Source organism: Psittacula echo (genome assembly GCF_963264785.1).
Source record: "Psittacula echo genome assembly, chromosome: 1".
NCBI classification, from domain to species: Eukaryota; Metazoa; Chordata; class Aves; order Psittaciformes; family Psittacidae; genus Psittacula; species Psittacula echo.
The window spans coordinates 24,166,513-24,179,797 of record NC_137735.1 but is presented as its reverse complement, the minus strand read 5'-3'; the positions used below and the strand labels follow the sequence as shown (position 1 = coordinate 24,179,797).

Genomic DNA, 13,285 nt, shown 5'->3' with positions numbered 1-13,285 from the left:
CTATTTAAAGAGGAAATCTGCTATTTGCTCTTCTTCTCTCCTAATTTCTCCCAACCCATCACAGTAATTGTTTGCATCTGTTTATTCAGTTTGACCTTAGTCTAGACACACTGGCTGTTGACTGAATGTTTACACTTACTGGCTGTTTTTTTGTGAGTATGCATGTTAAAATAATCAAAAACTCATTAAATAAGTTATATTGGTTTTCTTAGTGGTTTGAAGAAAAAAGTCTCTGCCAGTTGCAGAGTTACAGTGTTGATTTCTGCAAACTCTACATGATAATCTTGTGTATAAAAAAATATTTACTTGAGGGTGGAATTGCAACTTAAAGGAAGTTTTACATGGTGAACATACTTTAATTTCTAAAATGTTACTTTTTCTAACTGGATCTTGTTATAAAATAATATCTAAAATCAACACAATTCTATAGTAATTTTATCTTGTTAGAGTTCTTGAGTCCACTCTTAGCTTGTAAATTTGCTCTGAAATATTAGCAATACTGAGGAGCAATTTCACTAGCTTCCGTGAAAGTGTAGATATTAAGTGTAGGCAAAGATGCACAGAAAGTCTGCACATTCATCCACATTTTGTAGTTGCAGTTGTTTATTGTTATTATTTCTAATCTTGCATCTGTACACTGTTAAAACAAATAAGCAGCTATTTCAGGACAAAAAGATAACGAAGGGTTTTTTAAATAAGTGTTGTACTTCCATCACTAGATAGTATCAGAATGAGAAAAGACACAGGATGATCAGGTCATTGCTTCCAGTGTCTAAAGAAGAGGCAGTTGTGGCTCTCCATCTTGAAGTGCACAAGAAATAATGGCTGTCCTGAAGGAAGAAATGAAGACCTTCATCTTTCCACTCTTATACACTCCTCATGTGGGTAGTTCCTTTTTACTGAGTAGCAGGGCTACTAGATGTCCAACCACTACTGTCTGAAGTATGTTTTTGAACAGTGGATTCAGCCTACAAGCAAAATTAATAGGCCTGTGATCGTATTATGTTTATAATTGAATTCAGTGAATTTTCTTTGGTTCTCTGATTTATGTTAGAACACTACAGACTAAATTATTATATGCTTGACCTTTTTTTTCCTGTTAATGTTACCTTAAAGCTTGGTGTCATCAGCACTTTTCTCCTTTTATTTCCAAAGACTTCTAATGATGTTTGAAATAATGTTGGTTCAGTTGTGAGCCTAATGGAACAACTCTGTTATCCTCATTTCATCTCGGTAACTTGTCATTGTCTTCCCTGCAGCTTTTCTCATGTTCCTTATACATAGTACATTCTCCTTTTTCATAATTATACTTATTCTCATTTTCTCCTTTTTAAAACTAGTTTTTCATGTTGTGTAATATCGAGCATTGTATTAAGGTCTGGATGTATATTTTCTCTTGTCTAGAACTCAGCTTTCCTTTTCAAGTTAAAAATGGTTAGTTTATTGATGTATTTCAGAAGATTTGTGGTAGGTTTTTCACTTTCCAATGGATCATATAATCACGGAATAGTTAGGGTTGGAAATGACCTTGAGATCATCTAGTTCCAACCCCCCTGCCATGAGCAGGGATGCCTCACACTAGACCGTGTTGCCCAAGGCTCTGTCCAGCCTGGCCTGAAATACTGCCAGCGATGGAGCATTTTACTCCAGGGATGGAGGAAGTTCTTTACAGTAAGGGTGGTGAGGCACTGGAATGGGTTGCCCAAGGAAGTTGTGAATGCTCCATCCCCGGCGGTGTTCAAGGCCAGGTTGGACAGAGCCTTGGGTGGCATGGTTTAGTGTGAGGTGTCCCTGCCCATGGCAGGGGGGTTGGAACTAGATGATCTTAAGGTCCTTTCCAACCCTAACTATTCTATGATTCTGTGATTTACACTTCTTTAGGCAGGCTGTGTCAGTGCCTCACCACCCTCACAGTAAAGGACTTCTTCCTTATATCTAACCTAAACTTTCCCTGTTTAAGTTTGAACCCATGACATCTTGTCCTATCACTGTAGTCCTGCATGAAGAGTCCCTCTCCCGTATCCTTGTAGACCCTTGCCAGATACTGGAAGGCTGCTGTGAGGTTTCCATGCAAGCCTTCTATTCTCCAAGCTAATCACCCCCAACTTTCTCAGCCTGTTATTGTATGGGAGGTGTTCTGGTCCCCTTATCCTTTGTGGCCCTCCTCTGGACTTGCTCCAACAGCTCCATGTCCTTCTTATGTTGAGGACACCAGAACTGCACACAATACTCCAGGTGGGTCTCATGAGAGCAGAGTAGAGGGGCAGGATCACCTCCTTCGAACTGCTGGTCACGCTCCTGTTGATGCAGCCCAGGATATGCTTGGCTTCCTGGGCTGTGAGCACACACTGCTGGCTCATGTTCATTTTTTCATCGACCAACACCCCCAAGTCCTTCTCCACAGGGCTGCTCTGAATCTCTTCTCTGCCCAACCTGTAGCTGTGCCTGGGATTCCTCCGACCCAGGTGCAGGACCTTGCACTTGGCCATGTTGAACTTACTGAGGTTGGCATTGGTGCACCTCTCAAGCGTGTCGAGGTTCCTCTGGATGGCATTCCTTCCCTCCAGTGTATCAACTGAATCACACAGCTTGGTGTCATCGGCGAGCTTGCTGAGTGCACACTCAGTCACACTGTCCATGGCGCCAACAAAGATGTTGAACAGGATCAGTCCCAACACCAATCCCTGAGGTACACCACTCTTTACTGGTCTCCAACTGGACATTGAGCCGTTGACAACTCTTTGTGTGCAGCCATTCAGCCAATTCTTTATCCACCGAGTGGTCCATCCATCAAATTGATGTCTCTCCAATTTAGAGACAAGGATGTCATGTGGGACAGAGTCAAACGCTTTGCACAAGTCCAGGCAGATGACTTCAACTGCTTTGCTCCATCCATCAGTTCTGTAGCCCCACCATAGAAGGCCATCAAATTCATCAGGCATGATTTGCCCTTAGTGAAGCCATGCTGGCTGTCAGCAGCCACATTGTTCTTTTTTATGTGCCATAACATGGTTTCCAGGAGAATCTGTTTCACGATCCTGACAGGCACAGAGGTGAGACTGACTGGTCTGTAGTACCCTGAGTCATCCATTTTCCTTTTCTTGAAAATGAGGGTTATATTACCCTTTTCCAGTCATCGGGAACTTCACCTGGCTGCTCTGATTTTTCAAATATGATGGACAATGGCTTACAGCTTCATTTGCCAGCTCCTTCAGGACCCACAGATGGATTACATCAGGTCCCATGGACTTGTGCACTTTCACATTCCTAAGATGGTCTCGAACTGATCCTCCCCTACAGTGGGCCTAAGGTCTTCATTCTCATGTGTTCCTGCATCTGAATTCCAAGACTTGAGGGTCGTGGTCAGAGCACTTGCCGGTGAAGACTGAGGCAAAGAAGTTGTTGAGAACTTCAGCTTTCTCCAAATCAAGAGTAGCCAGTTCTCCTGTTTCCTTCTAGAGATGAAAGATCTTTAGTTATTTTCTCTTGACATTTCATTCCATAGCTTTTCATCCTCTTTGCAGAAGCACTCTTTCAAGTGCTTTTCTGAAGGGCAAGGTGTGCATATTATTTTGGTTTAAGAGGTACTCAGTACAGCTTAGTACTATTTCAAGCCCCTTTTTCTTCTCCCTACCTGAAGATTTCCCACATTAAATTTTTATTAGTTAGAAAAATACAGATTGACTCTAAAGGGTGTGTGTATATAGGTCCTTGAAATTTTACTGTTAAAGATTTACGTAATTTGAGTAGGAAGTACTGATTTCTGAGAACAGGGGTTATTATTCAGAGGTGTTGTTTGAAACACAAACTTCTAAACCACAGGTAGATCAATGCTGAATGGATTGAGTGCATCTGGTTCTTAGTAGATGCAAAGTTCTAGAAAGTTTTGTGTGTTTTTTAGTATGTATCTGAAAAAAATATTCTGATTAGGACACATCCCAATTATTTTAGATTACTTTATGAAATAATGGCTTCTAAAAAATATAGAATATCATCAATTCAGAGGATCATTATTTTTTCAAGGTCTTTAAGTATCAAGTGTTTTATAGATTTTTTTTTTTTTTTATGGTGAGATTTTCTATGTGAAGTTTTGAATGAGTGTCATGTCGGGAGCTGTGTGCAAAAGTTTAAAGTCTTGTAATTTGGTACAGATGTGGAAGTATACTGCTAGTCTCACAACAACTTGTGATTCTGTGGATATGGATTCCTACTGTATTCTGAACATGAAATACATATTCCTACAGGCAAAGAGGGAACATGTTAGCACCTCTTTCAACTATGCATCTCTATTCACATTTATAATTGAGATAATCCAAATAACTTCTGATTTTAATTGTTAAAATGTGTTGATTCTGTATTCAGATTCTATCTTAAACTCCAATGAAAATACTGGGAAATCTTCTTTTGAGATTTTTCGGTTCGCAGCAAGCATGCTGATTAGAATGTAGTTGGTTTTATTTAATAAGTTAAAGACATTTTATCTTTTTCATTTCCATTATATTTTTAAACATAATATTTTTCATCATTTCAGTTTGTACCGAGATATAAAGTGACAGGAAATTAAGAGTCATATTTTTTAATTATCCTCTTTTTGCAAATAATTAGGGTTAGTAGAAGGAATAATTTAATTCAACCCTTTAAACAGCTGTTTTTCAGCCAGTATTAAAGATGGGATCTAGATACAGCTTTTCAAGTTAGTCCCAAAGTCTCTATAGCCGTACAAATGATAGTAGAATCTGACTCTCGAGTTTTGAAATACAACCTAACTGAGGGGTTTATGTGCACTTTAAAGTATATTTACATAATTGGACATGTGAAACATGGACGTTTTGTGCATGCAGAATTATCCATGTAATGCATTAATACATTTTTCACGATTTAAATGTTACTTATTTCCTAAATAGTCATGTGTGGAATACCTGTCTACAGTTTCTTTAAAAGAAGAACAAAAATCCCTTAAATACTGAAGTGCAGGTAGCTGGAAACAGTACAATGCAATATATTTGTATTAAACCCCACATTTTATGCTTGTTAGTGATGTTTCATGCAAATTCTTAATTCTTCCTTGTAACCTGTCGTACTGGCTTTGTGTACATCATGCAGTACTTTAAGATGATGATGGCTCCTTTAGCAGAATGTGTGAAGATAGAAAAAAATAGATAATTTTGATTAATACATGTTATAAGTGTTGCTGCCAGAGCGTGACTAGCTGTGGCTGTATAATACTGCACTTTACAAATGAAAAAGAAAATATGCAAACAGTGAAAGTTGGTCTTTTTTGTATTCTTTGTCTTTCTTGAGCAAATGAAAATGTATTTTATGTTACTTTTTATTGTCAAATTCTTTAAAACATGTTGTTCTTGGGTTTTGAGATTATGTTTTTGGGCAAAGCTGATAAACTAGTCTAAAAAAAAAAAAACACCCCAAAACCCAAACATATATTGAGCAGAATAGGAAAACCAAAGCTAGCAAGAAGTGGTGGTGCAGTAGTTTATATGTACTGGTAATACCTTTTTGTATTAATTTATTTAGAATTTTAAACTACTAAGGACATACTGAAAAATCTAGTCGCTAACACTGAAAATTGTCAGTTGTTCTGGTACTTTTTTAAATAAGAGCTTTTTCAGTACTAAGTTCAATGCTTTATAAAGCTGACTACAAAGTTGTGCTTTGGGTTTGTTTGGCTGTTGTTTTTTTTTTTTTTTTTTTTTTTTAGTGGAGGTTGTTTTAATGATTTTTATTAATTTTACCAAATACGTATGTGTTTCTGTGTGTTTTGACTCAAACAGGAAAATGTAGACAGACTTATGACAAAATCGAATCTTTAAAGAAAATTTTTGCCTCTCTGAAGCACAGAGATTAAAAGTACCAATGCTGTACTTTTGGATTTAAATGCACTTTCTATTCTGAAAGGATTGTTTTAATTAAAGTGCGTTGATGGACCCTTGCTATGTTATCTTAGAACAGAGAAGCCTTTTTGTCCCATAGTAATTAAATCATAATCTGTCAATATTTAAGAGTACCTTTCTTATTAATAGATAATATATTCATATAAGTATTTAAGTGTAATGTAGAATTATATATTGCTGTATTATTTGTATTTAATATAAAATCAGTGAAATTGTAAATTTAGTCTTTTAATAAACAGCAATACTAGGGGCACTTAAAAATAGAGTTGTGAAATCTAACAAAATGCTTTTTTATTTTCTTCATAGAGAAAAATGACAAAGGTAGTGTGAAAGCAGGCAATCTGAAGTATAAAGAAGAACCATCAAAAATACTGTCTGGAAACAAATTTCAGGAACGTTATTTTGTGTTACGGGAAGGAAACTTGCTTCTTTATAAGGATATGAAGGTACCACAGACAAACTCTTAACCAAACTCACTTAAGCTTTCTTTTTTCTATGAAAAAAAAAAAAAAAAAAAAGAAGCTAAACAGATTAACTTTTTTGATAGTAAATGAGAATTTCTAGAGTCTGGGGCTCCAGTACAAGGTTTTTATCTTATTACTGCACAGACGCTTTAGTAAAAGGAGTTTGTGTCAGTTGCTCGTTTAGCTATTCTAATTATGCATTATTATAAGATTTAGAAAAAAAAATAAAGCAATGTTCAACAATGCCTACAACTTCTGTGACTAAGCTGTGACTAAGTTTTTTGAAAACATATTTCAGAGAGCAGTTATAGAAATAATACGGAACTTAAGTGAGCTGCATGTGTTTTTCTTGTTATTTCATACAGAGGCTTTTGAAATTACAAGCTCCAGGTTTCTTGCACCTACAAGTGTAGTGACAAAAGAAATTGTAAGAAACACTAATTCTCAATACACTAGCAAAATCTTTCCCTGCTTTCCAACAACAGTTTTCAGATGCACTCTCAGTCCTCCAAAAACTAGTATTGGTAATTAGATATGCCTCAGAATTCCACTTAATACTTAATGGCATGATGGGTCTTAAATGCTTTGTAAGTTCTCTTTAAAGAGTGTTTTTGGGTGTATTAAAGTATAAAACTAAATATGCATTGTGAACTGTGTTTTCATTTTAGTTTTGATAATTTCTGTATGTTTGGTTTGGTTTTGTGGTTTGCCTTTTTTAAAAAAAGAAAAAAGCTCTTAAAGTTTAAAATGCGTTTATTTTTGCTGACTGCTGGTTTTGCCCATCCAATAAATACAGAGGCATACTTGCTGACCTTCATAAAATACTTTTTCATACAGACAGATCCATTACTCAGGTAAGCTAAAGCAGAAGAAGTACTGTGTTCTCTTGTGACGGAGTGGATATAATCTTAATTAGAACAACCCCAGAATGTCAAAAATAGCATCTTATAATTTAGTGCTGAAACTCAAATTGGCACATACATGAGAATAAATGAACATGCTCATAAAACCTTAATTAGTATCTTAGAGTTTGTGATAGGATTGTTGTACTGCTTTAAGCTCTGCTTTTTTATCCCATCTTGTTTTACAAATTTGGAATGGAATGGAATGGAATTTTTAACAGTATTACTTTTAAATGACTTTGCACTTGGTTTTGAAAAAAGCAAGTCAAAATAGCATTCCGATAAAATAGTGTATATCCATTTGTTAATTTTCTTTTGAGAGGTGCATCTTCCACTAATAATTTTGGTTTAATTTTAGTCAGAAATGAATAGTAGGAAAGCTTGACATTGCAGATGGAAAACTGTATTTAGTAAGACTGCATTTATTTATTAATTTATAAATTCTCATTAACAACAAATTAAGTTTGTGTATGCAGATGGAAATACATTCTGTTAAGTGTTTCTCTTGTTCAAGAGCAGTTATCAAAAAAGTGAAACGTTTCTGTGATACTGTATTTTAAATTACAATAATGTGCTAATTGACTGCACATACCACTACAGTGTACTGTTGTTAAGAAATACGCTCGCACACAGTCCAAATGGCTTCCGTGAGGTACATTTTTATGCTAAGTATACTGTTGTTTAACTAAATAGTATGTTTTGTTGGGGTGTTCTTTCATCCTGGCAGTACCCTTGCTTTGAGCAGGGTGTTACATAAGAATACTGACCAGAAAATTGTAGTGTGTTTTTCTGTTTCATTTTCAGTTCGTGTTTGATTTTGTTTTTGCATATGATTATGCCATCTCAGATTCTGTCACTTTTTCCCCACACTGGAGTGTTGGAGATTGAAAGCTGTAGAGGAAGAAATTGGGAATCCAAGACAGTTAACACTGGAGTAGCTTTTTGTAATGGGATTGTAAGATTTGTTAAGGTTGTTTTTGTTTGTTTGTTTCTAAGTAGAAAACTCAAACACTTGACTGAAATGCAGGAAAGGAATGTTAGCGTGTTGTTAGTTGTGGTCTTGTAGTAGAATAGTTCTCCTGAGAATTTTATTGTTTCCTGTCAGGATTCCATCCTTCAGGAACTTTCAGTTCTCATACCTAGTGCAGGTTTATGTCTGTTGTAGGTTGGCTAAATGTAGTTTGTTCAAAAAGGAGCAAGGAAAGAACCTCAGGAGAACTTTAGTCCAACTTTCTGTTCACAGTAGAGCTAGCAACTGAGGTCAGAATGGGTTGCTCAGGGCTTGATGCAGTTAAGTCTTGAAAACCCCATTTTCAGTTGCAGTACCTGACTGCCCTCATGGGAAAAAGTTTGTTCTCATGTCTAGTCATCTTCCCACAATCAGAAAAGCCTCATTCAGTCTTCTTGGTAACTTCCCTGTAGGTGCTGAGGGGCTGCTGTTAGGTCAGCCTCTCCTCACAGGACAAGTGCTGCAGCTCCCAGCCAGTTTGGTGGGCTTCTGCTGAACTCATTCCAGATTACTGATTCTCTTTTTACTATTGAGGGGTCCAAAGCTAGTTGCAGATTTCTTTGGGTTGTTAAAAGACTTCAGCTGCTTTTTCTTCATCCTGTTTGCGTGATCTGAAGCAAATGCTCACCATGATATTGTCTATCCCATAGAAGAACTTTAACAGAGGCCAACCCTACTCCTCATCTTCCCTGACTGTCTCTCTTGAAAAGCTTGGGCCTAAGTATTGCAGAACTCCAGCAGTGTGAATTGTAACAACACATCTTCATTATTCCAACTGTGTTACAGTTTTGTGACTTCATGTGGACCTCATGTTCTTAAACTGCTTCCAGTAATAGTGATTGGCACAGTTTGTTGGTGGGAAAGAGAAAAAAATTAATGATCTGGAAGAAAAAGAAGGGTGCAATCCCTGATGTGGCATTTTCTGTTTTGCACATTCCTGATAAAATAATTAATATCTTACTTCATTTGCAGGCTAGCAAACCTGAAAAAGTGTTGTCTCTCAATTCCCTGAAGCTTTATCTTGGAGTGAAAAAGAAAATGAAGCCACCAACAAAGTAAGAATAGAAAAGAGAATAGGTTAAGCACTGAATAGCGAGGTACTTATAGTACTGTCAAGTCAGGGGGACATAAAACATGGTGGGACAAGGAAAAGTCAAGATGCCAATTCAAGTATGCTGAATTAAATTACCCTCTATAATATTATTTGTGTTGTTTCTATCTCTCTTTTTGTGCTCCATATTAACTGTTCTGTGCTAGGAAATTACTTTATTGATTGGCTTTTGTTAATCTTAAGTATATTATCTCTTGTGGGTATGCCTGCTGCTAGCTCATTTAGTTTTGTATTGTGTGTCCTGCATTCATTGGTGGACATGCCGCCTTTGCACCAAGAAAAAAAAGAGAGAAGAGAAAACCTATCAGTCATGGTGACAATTCCTGTTGTTCAGTAAAGGATTTTCCTTTTTCAGGATCCTTATTTTGATGTTTATTCTAGCTGAAGACTACCGTGCCCTTTACAAACATCAGTGACTATGTCTCTGGAAAAGAGCAGTGAAAAATGACACCTGTTTCTCTCAGATGTTTCCAGTACTTGTTTGGTCAAAGCTTTGGGACACTGAGATAATGTACAGAGGATCCTATCCCAAGGGGGTGGGCTGTAGCCTTTGAACAGACCTGCTTGGACTTTTCCTTTACAGCTTTACAGCTGGCGCATCAAAATGCCCTGAAAAGGCTGTAAATTTCAAGGCTTAATTGTGTTAGGGAAGAAGTTGGTATTTCTTTTAATTTTGTTGTTGTTTTATGTGGAGGTATGGTTAGCAAGCAAAGGTCATGTTCCCATGTCTGAGCTTAATTAAGCACAGATTCTGTGAAAGTGAGAAAAAACACCAGTTGTGTACAGTTGCCAGCAGTGGAAAAACCCTGGAAGTTAACCAATAGAGATGGAAGACCAGCTGGCCAACCTTGTAGCTAAAAATTGTCTGTGAACTAGGAACAGAGGCCTTGAGAGGAGGATGTGTATATGAGCAGGGAAAATCACCGAAATGCACCTGGAATGTACCCAATGCTGTATATGCCAACCAATCACTACGGGAAGCTGTGTGTACGTGGCAGTTTGACACTATATATACCCATTATTTGAGCACAATAAACAAATCACTTTTATCAATCATATTGATTGTGCATGTGTTCCCTTCTTGCGCGACAACAGTTTTAAATCACAGAATGAGTAGGCAATGAGTCCAAAATAGGAGTAACAGATTATGTAAATGAGTCTTTGCAGGTAGGTTCTTCCCTTGAGGTTTATTTTCAGTCTGCTTTCAAAAGCAGACTGCAAAATCTGTTCAGGATCTCCAGAGTGTCTGTTTCTTTCACCTCATTGTGAACCTATGCCCTTTTTTTTTTTCAACAAATTTAAAATATACGTAAACTGGTGTGATTCCTTTAATTTATAGTGCAAAGCACACTATGTGACTTCCACACTGCAGTGGACTCTGCTGGGCACTATCTTAGCAGTTTTACTTCCAGCAGCTTTCAGAAAGTACAGCCACAACCAAAATGTGGCAAGTAGTTAGCCATCATCTGCAGGGCCTGTCTATAACCCTTTGTCCAGAACAGATTGTTCATTACCTGTGAATAAACCGTGAGGAAATGAGTAAGATCCATCATCAAAACCACAATTTCATTCTAGATTTGCAGTATGCATTTAAACCTTGTAATTTCACACACACACTTAAAAGCACTAGATAAAGGTAGTGAATCTCTGTAGCTTGAGAAATTTGTCCCGAACTTGAGTTTCTGAAACTAATCTTCAAAATTTTCTTTTTGTTTCAGCTGGGGACTTGCAGTATTTTCTGAAAAGCACCAGTGGTAGGTAAACATGAAACATATGGTTGGCTTCACTTCAGTATTTAATATTTGTTGAAATGTTCAATTTCAAAATAAGAATGTTTGGAAACTAATGGAAATTATTTTGCATGTTGACTTTTTGCAATGTTTTTCTTAATTAATTGAACAGTCTTCATGTTTGATAGTCTTCTTGGGTCAGGTGTTTGTCTCCCTTCTGTGGCCATAAAGCAAATTATTTTCATGAACTTAGAATGGTAGTTTTTAAACCTATGCACGTGCTTTAAATTAAGTACATGCATGGTCTTCAAACTAGGGTAAAGTGATAATTTGAAGTATTTGTATTTCCTAATATGGAAGTGTTAACAATAAATACAGACAGCATTCATAAATGAATGTAAGCACTGTTTGAAATTGTTTAGAAGCCTATTTAATATGTTTAACTGCAAGGATTTTTTGTTGCTTTTCTTGTTAATTATATATTGAATTCTAGGTATATATGTTGTGATGGACAAGATGCGCAGATGGAGTGGATGATCAGCATTTTTACTGCACAGGTACTAATCTGATCAAAGAACTTAACTTTTACTGCTGTTTTGAAAATGCCATTAAACAATGATAAGTAGTGTTGTGGCTATGTTATAGATAAATTTGCAGTGCCGTTAAAATTTCTGGACTACCTAATAAAATAAAACTGCAACAAGATGGCTGTTAGTCTGTGAATACTATTATTTGTAATGTCATTTTCATATGAAAGCTAAGCGCTTTGAGAGTAAGGGAGAAGGACATTCTGGCTTTTTTTTTATTTTTCCCTTCTGTGTTGTAGAGAAGCTGGTTAAAGAAAGACAACTCATTTTCTTTGCAGTAATAATCCTCTTCTGAGTGAAATTCTGGCTATTGACCTAAAGGATGTGTTTGTGTGCCACAATGCCTGAGTGCTGTTTCTCTACTCACTAGTTTGGACCCTGGATACAAACCAGTCATGATAGGTGTCCCATTTCAAAATGTAGTGAATGAACTAGCCCTGTTGAAGAGCTATTCCAATACAGCATTATTCCTCTGGTATCCAGGTTAGCTTAATTAACACTGACAATTCATTGTGTTGGATAGGAATTCTCCTAAATTAAGTAATCTTCTTCTTGCTACTAGGTTGTGGGTAAGGAGCGTGTACATTTCAGTGCCATATAATGCGTTCTTGCAAATGGAGTTTAATATTTTCATAGGAGGAAGCAGGAGTAAGAGAGATGGGAAGAGTTCAAGCTGACAGGAGACTGGGACATAGTTTAAGATTTTTAAAAGATTTTGTATTTGAGTCTGATTTTTCTTGCCTTTCCTGTGATGTCAATGAACTTTGGGAAATATCACTATGAATAAACATCACTAGATTTATGATTACCTGTGAGCTTTACATATTACATGATTTGGACTGGGCACAAGACTATTGCCGTATGTAGTTTTTAGAGACTTTCCAAAACAGAATCTAAACCTTCATAGATAGTAGTGTTAGAACACATGCCTTGTAAGGAAGACTTCCAAATTTTTGTCTTATTCAGCTCCCTTAACTGAACTATTGTAGTTTCTATGGAAACAGACACTGGTCCTGGCATATATCTCATGGGCATAACATGAGTGGTGTCACAACAAATAGGCTCAGAGGTTATTGATATAGGCTACTTAGAAATAACTCATACAAACTTGGTAACTGTTGAAGGCCATTTGATGTAAAATCGCAGGAAGTGCAATCAATTAGGATACTGATCAGGTAGTGTGGAATATAGAATATTCCTCTGACAGTACAGATAAAAAACAGACATACAGCTCAATGTTAAAGATATTTTTTTTCTAACAAAAAAGTTAAATAATTCCATGTGCATTAAAAATTGCTTTGAATTAATACTGTTGATTTTTAAAAATTTATTCCAATAAATGAACAGTACAATGAATTGGCAGTACTAATGAGCTACATTGAGAGAGTGTTTTGGTTTCGTATTGGGGGTTGGGGGGGTGTTGGGGTGATGTAGTGCTTTTTTTATGGAGTTTGTTTGGTTTGGATTTTTTTCCTTTAATCAGTGTTCTGAACATCAGTCAAGTTGTCAGACTCTGAATTACATGAGAAATTGAGTGCTAATGATGCAATTTGCTGTATTGTTGTTACTACAA

The 13,285-nt window shown here is 36.6% G+C and overlaps 1 protein-coding gene across 1 annotated transcript in view; it reads left to right on the top strand.

Annotated features, from left to right (window-relative positions):
- ARAP2 (ArfGAP with RhoGAP domain, ankyrin repeat and PH domain 2) overlaps positions 1–13,285 on the top strand; it is a gene marked incomplete at both ends in the record, with an annotated part of 116,660 nt that overhangs the window by 96,798 nt on the left and 6,577 nt on the right. Inside the window, 4 exons of the mRNA XM_080626850.1 lie at positions 6,216–6,355; positions 9,257–9,339; positions 11,114–11,149; positions 11,619–11,682. Of these exons, the coding sequence (XP_080482976.1) occupies positions 6,216–6,355; positions 9,257–9,339; positions 11,114–11,149; positions 11,619–11,682 (323 nt within the window). The remainder of the gene's footprint in view (positions 1–6,215; positions 6,356–9,256; positions 9,340–11,113; positions 11,150–11,618; positions 11,683–13,285) is intronic.